The sequence below is a fragment of the Eurosta solidaginis genome, chromosome X (genome assembly GCF_040869045.1).
Source record: "Eurosta solidaginis isolate ZX-2024a chromosome X, ASM4086904v1, whole genome shotgun sequence".
NCBI lineage: Eukaryota > Metazoa > Arthropoda > Insecta > Diptera > Tephritidae > Eurosta > Eurosta solidaginis.
In genome coordinates, this window is record NC_090324.1 from 78,516,557 (window position 1) to 78,534,293 (window position 17,737).

The window sequence follows — 17,737 nt, forward strand, 5'->3', positions numbered from 1 at the left end:
TGCAATATAAGAAAGTATTTAGTGAAATTAGAAGCTTCTATCTGTTAAAATAGGTGGTATATATAGTAGATATATATTTTAACAGCTAGATGCTTCAAATTTCACCATATGCTTACGTATATAGCATATATTGTTGTTTGAAAAAATCATTTCAACGAATGCTTACGTATATAGCATATATTGTTGTCTGAAAAAATCATAGAGATTGGCATTTATTTATTTAGTTTCGCTTATTCAGTCTATGATAACAAAATCTTACAGACTAGATACAAAAGTTAATAAAATCTTTGAAAACAAGATATAACAGCCAACAAATATTTAATAACAAATATAACAGTAAACATAAACAGAAGATAATGTCAAATTAAGAAAATATTAATTGCTGACTTGAAGGAGTCTCTTGACAAGAGAAATCAATATTTATACCCGTTGAAAGTATATTAAGTTCGGTGAGGGCGCGGAAGATTGGATTAAATTGATAGTAATTGGCCCGACTAGCAGGCAAATAAAACGGGAGGAATGAACCAAAAGTTCTTAGGGGGACGTTAAACGATATGTTGCCAAGAAGTGCTGGGCAATCCAAATAGCCTGCAATGAGGTCATAGACAAACACGACCAGCTGCACTGTTCCCCTTGTTTCAATTTGCAACGAGAGGAATAAGATGGCAACGGATCATCAAAATTTAAAGGGAATAAGGGAAAGCAGACAAACTTTCTTTAAACTTTTTCCACTCTTTCCGAGTGTCTGCTATAGATAGGGTTCCAAATAATGGAGGAATATTCTAATTTAGAGCGCACCAAAGAGATGTATAGGGCTTCCCTGGTATAATGATCTCTAAAATCTTGTGCATACCTGCGAAGGAAAGCTAGATTTCTGGAGGTCTTTGGCAGGACATAGTGAATATGGTTATTGAAGGTGAATCTGGAGTCGAAGACAGCACCTAAGTCAACATATTCACTGACTGCTGCCAACTGGCCGCTTGAAATGCCATAGGATGAAGAATGGGAACGGGATGATTTCGAGAAAGTCATGGTGAAGCACTTTTTCACGTTGAGGAAAAGATTGTTTGTACGGCACCAGTCAACCAGATTGTTAAGGTCGTTTTGCAGAAGGGAGGCATCCGAAGGGGACTTCTGTGGAAGAGTTTAAGATCGTCAGCATAGAGGAGGAAACTTGAGATTTTGAAACAGAAAGCAATACCATTAATAAAAAGCACAAACAGGAAAGGACCAAGAATACTGCCCTGGGGTACTCCAGATGTTGCGACAAAAGCGAGACTTAATACTTTCAATTTCAACACACATGAGCCTATTCGTTAGGTAGGATTCTAACCAACTAAGAACACAGAATGGAAGTCAATACATTCAAGCATATATACGAGGATATGGTGGGAGACTTTGTCAAAAGCCTTCGAGAAGTCGGTGTATATATCTCATAAAACCGATTGGTGGTATATATAGTATTACGATAACTGTCTTTTGGTGGTAAGGCGGAGGTGGCATGTGGCATGGTTGTAAGTCCCTGCTAGCTCGTCGAATGGGTGGTGTTTTGCACACTTGCCTTACCCGCAGTTATCTAACCAAAAAAAGTAGTGGTTCATGCCTAGCTCTTCATCCTGATTATTTCGGTATACTTAATGGTGGGTCTATCTATTTTCCTCTAAGGACTTACAGTTTTGGGTTTCGTGACGAAATTAATATACCATTTCGTTTTCATGAAAGGTATAAAAATAGGTAGGCACTTTGTATGAGGATGCAAAGCTTCACGTTTTTTGTGGTCTGCGTGTAAAAACTATGACTACGAATCACGTATTTCAAAAATATATGACGTAAACGTAACTATTTGAAGAAATTTGATGAATTTTGAAGCCTCTAGCCGTAAAAAAGGGGCAAAAATGACAGTTTATATGAAGTATATAATATATATACCACCGATCTCTATGATTTCCTCAGACAACAATATATGCTATACATGTAAGCACTTGGTGAAATTTGAAACTTCTAGCTGTTAAAACGGGGCAGAAATTGCACAAAGTTTCTTATCTGAACAATCGGTTGTATGAGATATATCCTATGTATACCACCGATCTCAATGATTTTTTCAGACATCAATATATGCTATACACGTAAGCATTTGGTGAAATTTGTAGCTTCTACGGACAGACAGACGGACAGACGGACATGGCTAAATCAACTCAGCTCTTCATCCTGATTATTTCGGTATACTTAATAAGGGCCTATTTATTTTCCTTTAAGGACTTACAATTTTGGGTTTCGTGACGAAATTAATATACCATTTCATTTTCATGAAAGGTATAAAAATAGGTAGGTACTTTGTGTGAGGATGCGAAGCTTCACTTTTTTTGTGGTCTGCATGTAAAAATTATGACTACGAATCACGTATTTCAAAAATGTATGACGTAAACGTAACTATTTGATGAAATTTGATGAATTTTGAAGCTTCTAGCCGTAAAAAAGGGGCAAAAATGAAGTTTATATGAAGTATATAATATATAAACCACCGATCTCTATGATTTTTTCAGACAACAATATATGCTTCATACGTAAGCACTTGGTGAAATTTGAAGATTCTAGCTGTTAAAACAGGGCAGAAATTGCGCAAAGTTTCTTATCTGAACAATCGGTTGTATGAGATATATACTATGTATACCAACGATCTCAATGATTTTTTCAGACATCAGTATATGCTATACACGTAAGCATTTGGTGAAATTTGAAGCTTCTAGCTGTTAAAATGGGGCCGAAATCGAAAAAAAAATATATATATACTATATATATATACTATATATACCATCATATATATTATATATATCACCGATCTCTATGATTTTTTGACACAACAATATATACTATATTAGCAGACCAGTCAGACGTTGTTCTGCCCTAAATTTGGCCTATCTGCATACATTTTAATAAGCTTTTTCCATCTAACTGTGCCCTACCCCTCTACAATTTTTCCTAATCTTTTATTCACTCCTCCATCCGTCTTTTTCGCTTCATCTCCATCTTCGTCTCATATCTCTTTCTCAGTCTCTTTTTCTCTTTTCTCTTCTCTCAAGTTTTTCTCCTTCTTCTTCATCTCTTATTGCCTGTCCCAGAGGGTGGTATGTATTTTGTTCCATTTCCACTCCGAGTCGCAGTCTCAGTCCCAGTCCTAGTCCTAATCCCAGTCCCAGTCCGTCTCTGGTATACTTCTCAGAAAAAAGCATCGTAAATATTAATATAGGCAAATTTATATACGAAATTTCAGGCAAATCGAATAGAACGTATGTAAATAGGTATGTGGGTATTATTAATTCTTGCCTTTGTTTCGGCTTCGCATGCATATTTATCAGTTTTGCCAGGTTGATGCGACTAAATCGAATATCACAATGAACTTTAGAGCTCTCAGCAATAGCTTTCATTTGATATCCATAATACACACACATTCTAGGGATATCCGGGTCCATGTTTTGGCATATATCTCGAGACCCTAGTCACTCAGCGGTGTAAAACTTACTCTGTATTATAGCGCACATCAACAGCATCAATTTGATACCCATAATATAAAAACACATTCTAGGTGTATCCGGGTCCATGTTTTGGCCTACATCTCGAGACCGTAGTCACCCAACGGTGTAAAACTTACTCTGTACTAAAGCATACATCAACAGCTTCAATTTGATACCCATAATGTAAAAACACATTCTAGGTGTATGCGGGTCCACGTTTTATGCTATATCTCGAGACCCTAGCCTCCCAGTTGTATGAAAATTGTCCTGTACTATAGCAATCATCAACAGTTTTCATTTGATATCCATATTGTATAAACGCATTCTAGGCGTACCCGGGTCCACGTTTTATGCTAAATCTCGAGACCCTAGCCTCCCAGTTTTATGAAAATTGTCGTGTACTATAGCACTCATCAACAGTTTTCATTTGATATCCATATTGTATAAACACATTCTAGGGGTACCCGGGTCCACGTTTTGGGCTATATCTCGAGACCCTAGCCTCCCAGTTGTATGAAAATAATCCTGTACTATAGCACTCATCAACAGCTTTTATTTGATATCCATATTGTATAAACACATTCTAGGGGTACCCGGGTCCACGCTTTGGCCTATATCTCGAGACCCTAGGCATCCAGGTGTATGAAAATTATTCTGTACCATAGCACTCATCAACAGCTTTCATCCGATGTCCATATTGTATAAACACATTCTAGGGGCCCCCGGGTCCACGTTTTGATCTCAAGACCCTATGCATGTAGCGAAAAACAGGTAGACTTTGGCCGATTCTCAGACCTACCCAATGTGCTCACAAAGTTTGATGAGAATCGGTTCAGCCGTTTCGGAGGAGTTAAGCCTCTAACACCGTGACAGAAGAATTTTATATACCTATTAAATTTTTTCTAAAAAAAAAATCATAACTCAAGAATGGCTAAACCGATTTGGGATTTCATAATCAACTGATCATCATCTCTCCTTCCTGTATCTTCCCTAAAAATTTCATTGCAATCTTTTTATCCGTTCTCGAGTTATGGAGTGACAATCAAAATGTACACTTCTTTATATATATATAGATTTTTCTAAAAAAAAATCATAACTCAAGAATGGCTAAACCGATTTGGGATTTCAAAATCAACTAATCATCATTTCTCCTTTCTGTATCTTTCCTAAAAATTTCATGGCAATCTTTCTATCCGTTCTCGAGTTATGAGTGACAATCAAAATGTACACTTCTTTTTTTATATATAGATACGTAAGCAATCGGTGAAATTTGAAGCTTATAGCTGTTCAAATGGGGTAGAAATTACGAAAAGTTTCTTTTCTGAACAATTGGTTGTATGAGTAATATACTATATATACAACCGATCTCTATGATTTTTCTGACAACAATATATGCAGACGTTGTTCTGCCCTAAATTTGGCCTATCTGCATACATTTTAATGAGCTTTTTCCGTCTAACTCTGCCCTACCCCTCTACACTTTTTCCTAATCTTTTTATTCACTCCTCCCTTCGTGTTTTTCACTTCATCTCCATCTTCGTCTCATTCCATCTCTTTCTCAGTCTCCTTCTCTCTTTTCTCTTCTCTCAAGTTGTTCTCCTTCTTCTTCATCTCTTATTGCCAGTCCCAGAGGGTGGTATGTATTTTGTTTCAGTCCCACTCCGTGTCTCAGTCCCGGTCCCACTCCGAGTCTCAGTCTCAGTCCCAGTCCTAGTCCTAATCCCAGTCCCAGCCGTCTCTGGTATACTTCCCGGAAAAAAGCATCGTAAATACTAATATAGGCAAATTTATATATGAAATTTTCTAAAAAAAAATCATAACTCAAGAATGGCTAAACCGATTTGGGATTTCAAAATCAAATAAGCATCATCTCTCCTTCCTGTATCTTTCCTAAAAATTTCATGGGAATCTTTCTATCCGTTCTCGAGTTATGGAGTGACAATCAAAATGTACACTTCTTTTTATATATATAGATACGTAAGCAATCGGTGAAATTTGAAGCTTATAGCTGTTCAAATGGGGTAGAAATTACGAAAAGTTTCTTTTCTGAACAATCGGTTGTATGAGTAATATACTATATATACAACCGATCTCTATGATTTTTCTGACAACAATATATGCTATATACGTAAGCATTCGTTGAAATTTGAAGTCTCTAGCTCTTAAAATAGGGCAGTAATTACGAAAAGTTTCTTATCTGAACAATCGGTTGTGAGGGATATATACTATATATACGACCGATCTCATCAATTTTTTTAGGCAACAATATGTGCAATATACGAAATTATATGGTGAAGTTTGAAGCTTCAACCTGTTAAATTGAGTAAGATATGAAAAAAATCCCCTTTTTCTGAAAAATCGGTTGTATGGAGGATATATGCTATAGTGGTCCGATCCGGCCTGTTCCGACAAATGCCTAATCGGACACCCACTCACCAAATTGTATCAAGATATCTCAAAAATTGAGGGACTAGTTTGCATACAAACAGACAGACGGACAGACGGACATGGCTAAATCAACTCAGCTCTTCATCCTGATTATTTGGGTTTTCTTAATGGTGGGTCTATCATTTTCCTTTAAGGACTTACAATTTTGGGTTTCGTGACGAAATTAATACACCATTTCATTTTCATGAAAGGTATAAAAATAGGTAGGTACTTTGTGTGTGGATGCAAAACTTCACGTTTTTTGTGGTCTGCATGTAAAAGCTATGACTACGAATCACGTATTTCAAAAATATATGACGTAAACGTAACTATTTGATGAAATTTGATGAATTTTGAAGCTTCTAGCCGTAAAAAAGTGGCAAAAATGAAAGTTTATATGAATTATATAATATATATACCACCGATCTCTAAGATTTTTTCAGACAAAAATATATGCTATATACGTAAGCATTTGGGGAAATTTGAAGCTTATAGCTGTTAAAACGGGGCAGAAATTGCGCAAAATTTCTTATCTGAACAATCGGTTGTATGAGATATATACTATTTATAACACCGATCTCAATGAGTTTTTCAGACATCAATATATGCTATACACGTAAGCATTTGGTGAAATTTAAAGTTTCTAGCTGTTAAAATGGGGCCGAAATCACAAAAATATATATATATACTATATATATATACTATATATACCACCATATATATACTATATATACCACCGATCTTTATGATTTTTTCAAACAACAATATGTGCTATATACGTAAGCATTCGTTTAAATTTGAAGCCTCTATCTCTTAAAATAGGGCAGTAATTACGAAAAGTTTCTTATCTGAAAAATCGGTTGTGGGGAAATAAACTATATATACGACCGATCTCATCAATTTTTCAGGCAACAATATGTGCAATATACGAAATTATATGGTGAAGTTTGAAGCTTCAATGTGTTAAATTGAGTAAAATATGACAAAAATCCTCTTTTTCTGAAAAATCGGTTGTATGGACCCCGCTCACCATATTTTATCAAGATATCTCAAAAATTGAGGGACTAGTTTGCATACAAACAGACAGACGGACATGGCTAAATCAACTCAGCTCTTCATCCTGATTATTTCGGTATACTTAATGGTGGGTCTATCTATTTTCCTTTTAGGACTTACAATTTTGGGTGTCGTGACGAAATTAATATACCATTTCATTTTCATGAAAGGTATAAAAATAGGTAGGTACTGTGTGTGAGGATGCAAAGCTTCACGTTTTTTGTGGTATGCATGCAAAAACTATGACTACGAATCACGTATTTCAAAAATATATGACGTAAACGTAACTATTTGATGAAATTTGATGAATTTTGAAGCTTCTAGCCGTAAAAGGGGGGCAAAAATGACAGTTTATAAGAAGTATATAATATATATACCACCGATCTCTATGATTTTTTTCAGACAACAACGTATGCTATATACGTAAGCATTTGGTGAAATGTGAAGCTTCTAGCTGTTAAAACGAGGCAGAAATTGCGCAAAGGTTCTTATCTGAAAAATTGGTTGTATGCGATATATACTATGTATACCACCGATCTCAATGATTTTATCAGACATCAAAATATGTTATACACGTAAGCATTTGGTGAAATTCGAAGCTTCTAGCTGTTAAAATGGGGCCGAAATCGCAAAAAATATATATATATACTATATAACTATACCATCATATATATATTATATATATCACCGATCTCTATGACACAACAATATATACTATATACGTAAGCAATCGGTGAAATTTGAAGCTTATAGCTGTTAAAATGGGGTAGAAATTGCGAAAAGTTTCTTATCTGAACAGTCGGTTGTATGAGATATAGCGAAAGAAGAAGTGAAAGAAGACGGACGTATTTTTATCCTACCGGATCCGACAAATGTCTAATATAATACAAAAGTACATCCTTGTGCCAAATTCCATTGAGATATCTCAAAGATTGAGGGACTAGTTTGTGTTCAAACAGACAGACGGACGGACAGACGGACATGGCTATATTAACTCAGTTCGTCGCCCTGATCAATTCGGTATACTTAATGGTGAGTCTATCTTCTATATTTCTCAACGTTACAAACATTGGACCAAAGTTAATATACCATATATTAAGGTATAAAAAAGGGCCAAAATGACAGTAATTTCACGATAAATAATTCTCAAAAAACAGATGTAAGAGGATTTGGTCAAGGGATAACAAGCACTATTGGCACGGTTAAAGCGGACTTAAGAGATGATTACCTACTAATTGACAAAAATTTCACGTAGTAGAAGACAATTTCCCAATCCCATGCGATGGAATATTGGGATTAGATTTCATTAAAAATATAATTGCATTTTCGGTTATCAAACAGAAGGTGACACTCTAATACTAAGACCATATGACTACCCAGAAAACATAATAATTCAGATGACTAACAAACCAACAATTAATAGTATTTCAATTCCCGCACGATCAGAAGTAGTTCGACAAATTCACATAGAAAATAACAATTCAGATTTACTAATCCCACAACAAAAATTGTCTGAAGGTATTTTTATTGCAAATACACTAGCAAATTCACAACAAACATTCGTTAGAATTGTAAATACAACAGATAAAAATGCAACACTTCAAGATTTTAAAATTCGTACAGAAAATTTGAATGATTATACAATAGTTAAAAATAAAAAACTCGAAAATGAAGCCAACAATAAGGAAAAATTAGAAAGATTAAATAAAAATTTTCCAAAATTTGCAAATGAAGTACTTAATGCATTATGTGCGGAATTCATTGACATTTTTTCATTGGAAACAGAACCAATTACCACTAATAATTTTTACAAAAAAAACTTCATATGAAAGAAAATAACCCAGTTTACGTAAAAAATTATAGACAACCAGAAGCTCATAAGAGTGAAATTAATAAACAAGTAAACAAATTAGTTAAAGATGACATAATAGAACCTTCAATTTCAGAATCCAATAGTCCAATTTTATTAGTACCGAAAAAACCACTCCCGAATAACCAAGAAAGAAGATGGAGAATGGTTGTAGATTACAGACAAGTAAATAAAAAATTAACCGCAGATAAATTTCCTTTACCAAGAATTGATGACATACTAGATCAGTTAGGAAGAGCTAAATATTTTTCATGCTTAGATTTAATGTCTGGATTTCACCAGATTGAACTCAGCGAAGAGTTAAGAGATATCATATCCTATACAGCAGATAATGGTACTTATCGTTTTAAAAGACTACCGTATGGCCTTAAAGTAGCACCGAACTCATTCCAAAGAATGATGACATTAGCATTTGCAGGCTTAAAACCTTCACAAGCATTCCTATACATGGACGATTTAGTCGTATTAGGATGCTCCGAAAATCATATTATTAAAAATTTACGAGATGTTTTCGCAACTTGTAGAAAATATAATTTAAAATTACATCCTGATAAATGTTCATTTTTCAACCAGGAAATAACTTACCTTGGTTATAAATGCACAAGCAAAGGAATTTTGCCAGATCCCAGTAAATTCGAAACAGTTAAAAATTACCCAACACCTAAAAACCCGGATGAGGAGAATAGATTCGTCGCCTTTTGCAATTATTACAGAAGATTTATCCCAAATTTTGCAGAATATTCTAGAATAATAACAAGACTTTGCAAGAAAAATGTAGTTTTCGACTAGACAGAGGATTGTAATAAATCCTTTGACTATTTGAAAGCTGCGTTAATAAGCCCTAATATCCTACAATATCCCGATTTCAATAAACAATTTTGTATAACAACTGACGCAAGTGGATATGCTTGCGGAGCAGTATTAAGCCAAGATTATGAAGGAAAACAATTGCCAATTGCCTATGCATCAAGATCATTTACTAAAGGAGAAATTAATAAAGCAACAATTGAGAAAGAATTAGCGGCCATTCATTGGGCCATAACATATTTTAGACCATACATTTACGGTAGAAAATTTTTGGTCAAAACAGACCACAGACATTTAACTTTTTTATTTTCAATGAAAAATCCGTCATCAAAGCTAACTCGAATCAGATTAGATCTGGAAGAATATGATTTCGAGGTGGAGTATATCGCAGGTAAAGAAAACTATTTAGCCGACGCATTATCACGCATATATATTAAAGAACTAAAACAAATATCGGTAGACGCGTGTAAAGTACTAAAAGTTACGACTAGGTCGGAAACTAACAAAAAACATAACAATAAACAGTCCAGTAGTAAAAATAAAGAAATAAAAAGTCACAAAGAGAACCCAATAATATTTGAAGCCCTAAATGAATGTGAAGTAAAGAGACTAGTCCAGTTCGTTTTCGATCCTCCGAAATTACGTTTCAAAAAAGGAAATAAATTTGTAGCGAAGTTAATATAAAAAATCTAATTGTTGAGGCGAAGATTGACTTAAGTCAATTCTTTGCCAGGCTTATGAAAGAAGCCGGCAACTTAGGGATTAGAAAAATACAGTTGTCCTTAGGAGACAAATTGTTGAAAGATAATTATACCCGGGTAGACACATTTAAAGAAATTGGTACCAAAGTTCTCAAAAATTTAATTATAGCATTAACTCCAGAAGTTATGCATGTGCGGCCACCGTGGTGTGATGGTAGCGTGCTCCGCCTATCACACCGTATGCCCTGGGTTCAACTCCCGGGCAAAGCAACATCAAAACTTTAGAAATAAGGTTTTTCAATTAGAAGAAAATTTTTCTAAGCGGGGTCGCCCCTCGGCAGTGTTTGGCAAGCGCTCCGGGTGTATTTCTGCCATGAAAATCTCTCAGTGAAAACTCATCTGCCTTGCAGATGCCGTTCGGAGTCGGCATAAAACATTTAGGTCCCCTCCGGCCAATTTGTAGGGAAAATCAAGAGGAGCACGACGCAAATTGGAAGAGAAGCTCGGCCTTAGATCTTTTCGGAGGTTATCGCGCCTTACATTTATTTTTTTTTTTTTAATTAAAAACTTGAAAGACCCTATGATTATAACCGAAACGCCCAGAAAAGCCTTCCACACAGTACAAATAGATACGATAGGCCCTCTTCCCATAACGGAAAATGGAAATGAATATACAGTTACTATAGTATGTGACTTGACTAAGTATTTGGTTGCAATAACAATAACCAGCAAGCACGTAAAAACAATAGCCAAAGCGATATTCGAAAAATTTATACTAGTTTATGGTTGCATGAAGACAATTATAACGGATATGGGAAGCGAATATAAAAATAGCTTATTTGCAGAATTATGCAAGCTTCTAAAAATAAACCATAAAACGTCAACACCTTACCACCATCAAACTTTAGGCACATTTGAACGTAGTCATAGAACATTCAATGAATACGTACGTTCCTACATATCCATTGACAAAAATGATTGGGATGAATATCTTAAATATTTTGCGTATTGTTACAATACTACGAACTAGTATTTGCCAAAAAACCCCAGACTTACGAATTTTTAAGAGAAAACACAGTAAGCCAATTATACAATTATGAGGCTTACGACAAAGAAATTAAGTATAGGTTACAAATAGCGCAAGATAGATCATATAAATAAGTAAAACAGGCTAAGGAAAAACAAAAAATTAGTTATGATAGGAAAACACAATATAAAGAAATAAATTTAGGAAATTTAGTGTTAGTAAAAAATGAATCAGGGCATAAGTTAGATAGTAGGTATAAAGGATCCTTCAGAGTAGTAAATATCGATGGAAACAATAATTTTACATTAATTCCCTATAAGGTAGAAAAGACCGATAAAAACAATGTAGAAAATAGAAACATAGAAAACATAAATCAAACTAATAAAAATAAGAAAATTGTAATACATAAAAATAGACTTAAACTCATAGAATAAGGGCTCTTAAAATTTTTATAAACACAAAGAAATTTCTATTGTATGCAAAAGAAAAATACAATAATAACACAAAACAAAAGGGAAAAAAAAAACAAATGTAAAATATTCTTTGGAAATCAAGCTAAATGTCACACAAAAAAAAAAAAAAAAAAAAAAAATAAACCCCAACAAGCAAAGTAAGCACAAACAGATTCAAAACCATTAACCTAACTTGAGTAGCCATAGATAATTCGTGTACAAAATTATATATGTATACTCTTTCAAAGGCGGATGGTGTGGCATTCACCAATTAAGTTAATCATTCATTTGTACAAACATATTTCAACCCATTTTGGAATGTCTTAAAATATATTGTACATGTAATATGTTACATACATATTCATACAATTGTACATACGTATATTTTGGCTCGCTTTGGTACGGCATGAGATTTTATTGACACATTCATTCATTTGTACAAACATATATTTTGTACACCGTGCATCATATGGTAACCTGAGCCTTGGTATAACACTGTTTAGAGCTTGCTCGTGACAAGCCTTTACCTGTAGACAAATTATTAAAATGATTCATTTATGCTTGCGTTGTACATTCCACAGCCAATTTTAATTATGCTTAGAATGAAGTTCCCAGGGAACTGATTTCAATGTATATGTGTGTTATACTTAGTTTGTAAGTAAGTATTTTAGCTCGTAGAAATTTTGTATAAAAGAAAAAAACTTTTGAATAAAGAACTGAATTCAACCTGCTACCGTTTCAATTTGCAGTTAATTCTATCTGGTGCCGCTAACTGCCCAGTGGGAAAAATGGTAATGAATTATTCCAGTATATCATTTTATAATGCATTCAAAAGGTTAATTTTCAAATGAATAACAAAAGCATACATTATGAATTCCATTTTAAGCAATTATAGATGCATTTGCGGATTATATCTTAATCAAAACTCAAATGTTTTTAAAATATTTCTAAGTTTACACATTATTTTTTCTTAGTATGTATTAATCTGAAATATAATCTATTTAAAACGCATTCAAATCTGCATTACATAGTAAACGAGAATTTAATGCATAACTACAACGGGATACCTTAGCAGTTATCGATATGCTACTACGGGTATCTGTAATAGCAAATACACATCTTTTTGCGCATTTCAATTTGTGTTTTATCAATTTGTGGTCGCAGCTCAAGTGCTATTAAATTTATAATAAAGTATTTGAGACAAAAACTTTATTAAAGTGATTTAAATTATTCGGTAAGTAAACATAATTAAAATTAAATATGTTTAGTAAGCGTCATATGCGTAGACTAGTGAAAATAGAACGTGATAGCGTTTGCAACTTGCGGCAAGATGAAGGGAGCGCTAGCGCTCCAGCTGATTTTTCAAGTATTAGGGATGAGGTACCGGTAGGTATAATCGATGAGATGCCGGAGTGTAGTAATCAAATACCGATAGCACAAAAAATAGGAAATTGGGCTACAGTTTTCAATATTTGTAGAGAAGCGGTTGACGGATTGCTAGAAATACTTCGCGATGAAAATATTAATGTACCAAAATCGTCTAAATCTTTGAGTGTTTCCAAAAGGCACATAATAAGAACGGTATCTCCTGGTTCGTATAAACATATCGGTCTTCAAAACCAAATAAATAAAGCGGAGCACCTTTTACAAAACTTAACCACCATTATTTTAGATATCGGAATCGATGGACTCCCTTTGTACAAAAGTTCAAATTTAAGCTTATGGCCTATATTAGCAAATGTTGTGAACGCTCCTCAAGTAAAAGTATTATTGGTAGGTATATACTTGGGAAAAAAGAAACCTAATGAAGTAAATTCGTATTTGCATGATTTGTGCTCCGAAATTTCTAAATTTAAAAATGAAAGTTTCTTCATTGGTGATAAAAAAGTAAATTTTGAACTCCGCTGTTTTGCTTGTGATGCTCCGGCTCGTGCTTTTTTATGTAAAACTGTTGGTCACAATTCTTTCAATGGATGCACTAAGTGCATACAAGTGGGTAGAAAAATAAATAATACGACGACTTATAGTACATCTTGCGTACGCCTTCGTACGGACGATGAATTTTCGAGACGGTCTTATAATGGATACCATAAATATTTAGATAGCATTAGTAATGTCTTGGAAGATGTGGGGGTTAAAATGGTTAGTCAATTTCCACTGGAGCCGATGCATCTAGTGGATCTGGGAGTAGTCAAAAAAATTATTTTACGAATCTTTAATAATAAAACAAACAGACCAAGACTATCTTTAGAAACTAAAGCAATTTATCAAGTCATATACTATCTTTGGGTCCCCATATTCCCCGAGAATTTGTTCGCAAGCCAAGAGGTTTCGAGGAGGTTTCGCGCTGGAAAGCAGTTGAGTTTCGTCAATTCGTACTTTACACGGGCATATTAGTTTTAAAAGACAAAGTAGATAGCGAAACATATTACCATTTTTCCCTTCTCCACTGTGCCTACAGATTTCTATCAGATGAAAAAAGCTTTATGTCTAATCTCAATGCATGTAAAGGTCTCTTAAAGGATTTTGTTGAACTATTTCCCACTATTTACTCTGAGGAACAAGTTTCCTACAACGTTCATTCTCTTCTGCATTTAACTGATTGCGTAGAAGAAATTGGTTATTTAAATACTTTCTCAGCGTACAAGTTTGAAAACTACATGAAGCATCTAAAGCGATTAGTCAAAAAGCCAAGTAAAATACTCGAACAAATTCAAAATAAAATCGAGAACGAAGATGTTGCCGAACATGGTACCAAATTTGGAATACGAATGAATAAAGATGGAACAATTGTTTCTTTCAGTACAACAAACTTTTTTTTTAAGCACGAAAATACCCGACAATTATTGTTATCTTAAGTAGGAGGAGGCTATTAAGATTACAGCATTTTCAATGCAAAATGGTAAAGTTATCTTAAGTGGCAAAAAATTAGAGGATCGTCGCAGTTTCTTTGAAGAACCATTGAACTCTATGGAAGTTTTACGCATTTTTGTTTCCCAAAGCGTGGAATCGAACAGTCGAAATATATATTTTGACGCTGATTCGATAGAGTATAAATTAATGTGCTTGCCATATGGAAATTCATTATTATTTACACCTGTTTGGCATTCCAATAATTAATTGAAATAAAATTAAATAAAAAATTAATAATATCTACTACTTTTTATTATAGAAATTTAAGATATGAAAAAAAAATCCGGCGGAAATATGAGCAAATCGTTGAAGAATGATTCAAGGGGTTAGTTATTGCAGTAATAACACTTCTGTAATAACTTAAATAATTTTTTTTATTTTTATTTGTTTAGGTTGTTTGGATGACAAAAATAAACAATTGGAAAACTGTAATATAAATGATATAAAATCAGAAGTTTCTGCGCTGAAAGAGGAAATCAAAAATTTGTCAGGTAAAGTCACCTCAATAATATTTTTATCTAGTTTTTTACTTTTTATTAAAACTGTCATTTTATATTAAATTTTTGATTCAATTTATTTTATACAAAATTTCTCTCTTTAATTTTTATTTTTATTTAATTAAATTTCTCGTTTTTTTATTTGATTTTTTATTTTCTATTTAATTTTTTGTTTTAATTTTATTTTCTATTTAAAGGTCAAGTTGGTAAATGTAATGAGTATATTGGAAAACTGATTACAGAACAAACAAAAACCAATGTGAGTCTGGAACTTTTATGGAAAGTTAAAAATAAAGCGCTTCATTTTCCTATTAATTCGATTGAACGGTTGTACGAAATTGACAGCAATATGGCAGAAAATGGCGATACCTACGTAAGATGCCTAATTTGATTGTTCTATATTAAATAAATATGTTCTATATTAATAAATATGGCGGCCACCGTGGTGTGATGGTAGCGTGCTCCGCCTATCACACCGTATGCCCTGGGTTCGCACCCCGGGCAAAGCAACATAAAAATTTAAGAAATAAGGGTTTTCAATTAGAAGAAATTTTTTCTAAGCGGGGTCGCTCCTTGGCAGTGTTTGGCAAGCGCTCCGGGTGTATTTGTGCCATGAAAAGCTCTCAGTGAAAACTCATCTGCCTTGCAGATGCCGTTCGGAGTCGGCATAAAAACATGTAGGTCCCGTCCGGCCAATTTGTAGGGAAAATCAAGAGGAGCACGACGCAAATTGGAAGAGAAGCTTGGCCTTAGATCTCTTCGGAGGTTACCACGCCTTACATTTATTTTTATTATTTTTTTATATTAAATAAATTATAATTACGCGAGTAACTAAACATATGTTTTATTATTTACTTCCAGAAATCCACGATTAACTCAATTTTACGAGAAAATGGGTTGAACAATGGTTTACCAAAGCTTATTACAACAAAAGTGCTGACACTATTCAACTATTTGGGAATAAAAGGAAAAAAGTCATTTAAAAATCTTGAAAATTTTAATTCCATTTTGTACGGTAAGTTTTTTTCCATTATGAATGCTATATAATATAATATTATACTAACCACATATGTATGTATATATAACACTTTTTTTAGATTGTCTTCAAAAAGACGGTTACAACCAGTCACAATATTCAAAAGAAATAAAGTCGGCAATCAAAAAGGCTAAGCTGCGCTTCCACAAGCACCAATTTGACGAGAGGCAGAAATCGAAGAAATAATGAACGTTTTCTAACATTTTCCACTTGTCCATTATTTGTAAAATGAATTATGTTTTTATAATTATTTATTATTTATATATAATATGTTAAATGAAGTATTTTTTATTAGTATTTATTATTTATAGATCTTACAAATAAGTTTAAATACCGATTACAATATTCCTTTATATTCATACATTCAATTATCAATAGTCACATATGAATATAAAAATGTAAACTTTGTTCATGCATAATTATCTATATAAGACATTATACATTTTAAAATCATAATTAATTATATGTTAAATGAATTCATTTAAATACCCATTTAAATTCTACTTTTGTTTTCATACATCCAAAAATGAAAACTTGGGTAATGAATGTAAAAATTAAAGCCTTGTTTATGCATAATAAACTGCATAAGTCGGTATACATTAATAAATCAATATAAAAATTAAATAAAAATAACGCATACTTTTTCGTTTACATATAAATGCAAAATTGAATGCCACACTTTTCTAGGACATCGCCGTGGGGGAAAAATGCATTTTGGAATGTGTAAATTGCCCTTTTAATGATTATTTTTTCGATTACTATGCATTACTTTTTCCCACTGGGTGGGCATTGCGACCTACATTTCGATTTTCTCTTATCAGCAAACATTACATTGTCCGATTGTTTTGAAAATTGGCAAACATGGGGTTTCGAGGTTTTTAGTTTCGAATCTGATGTCAGAATTTTAATATTCAAAATGGCGGATCCAATATTTATTTATTTATTTATTTGTTAGTCTACAAATTTTACAATCAATCAAACTAAATATGAATGAATGAATGAATATAAATGGGGATTACAGTGTAAAATTAACAAGCATACATAGTGAGCAAGATTATATTATAAAATATGTATATACATATATTATTGAATCAGTTGTCGGGATGGACTGTGATGCCGAGCAACGGAATTGATTATCAGTGCTGTCGGAATGGACGTGATTTCGAGCAGCTGATGTATATTTAACACACAATAGTAGGACTGCGATGTGTGGGAGGTTGGAAAGGACGTGATTCCAAGCCACCCGCCCAAAGTAACTATTGATTATTAGTGCTGTCGGAATGGACGTGATTTCCAGCAGCTGATGTATATTTAACACACAATGGGTAGGGCTGTGATGTGTGGGAGGTTGGAAAGGACGTGATTCCAAGCCAACCGCCCAAAGTAACTATTGATTATTAGTGCTGTCGGAATGGACGTGATTTCGATCAGCTGATGTA

The 17,737-nt window shown here is 33.6% G+C and overlaps 1 protein-coding gene across 1 annotated transcript; it reads left to right on the top strand.

The window, feature by feature from the left end:
* Positions 1 to 12,988: 12,988 nt before the first annotated feature.
* On the top strand, positions 12,989 to 16,578 carry LOC137234631 (uncharacterized). The gene is made up of 6 exons (XM_067758092.1): positions 12,989 to 13,086; positions 15,025 to 15,090; positions 15,158 to 15,256; positions 15,460 to 15,635; positions 16,124 to 16,277; positions 16,360 to 16,578. The coding sequence occupies exons 2-6, from the start codon at positions 15,036 to 15,038 to the stop codon at positions 16,482 to 16,484; spliced, it is 609 nt and encodes a 202-aa protein (XP_067614193.1). The 5' UTR covers positions 12,989 to 13,086; positions 15,025 to 15,035; the 3' UTR covers positions 16,485 to 16,578.
* The last annotated feature ends 1,159 nt before the right edge of the window (positions 16,579 to 17,737 follow it).

What these genes read in the sequence shown, in the direction of transcription:
- LOC137234631 (XM_067758092.1), top strand. Translation starts at nt 15,036, where the DNA reads ATGAAAAAAAAATCCGGCGGAAATATGAGCAAATCGTTGAAGAATGAT. An exon ending in GTTGAAGAATGATTCAAGGG is followed by an intron (nt 15,091 to 15,157) that starts GTTAGTTATTGC and finishes TTATTTGTTTAG; the next exon opens with GTTGTTTGGATGACAAAAAT. An exon ending in TTTTAATTCCATTTTGTACG is followed by an intron (nt 16,278 to 16,359) that starts GTAAGTTTTTTT and finishes CACTTTTTTTAG; the next exon opens with ATTGTCTTCAAAAAGACGGT.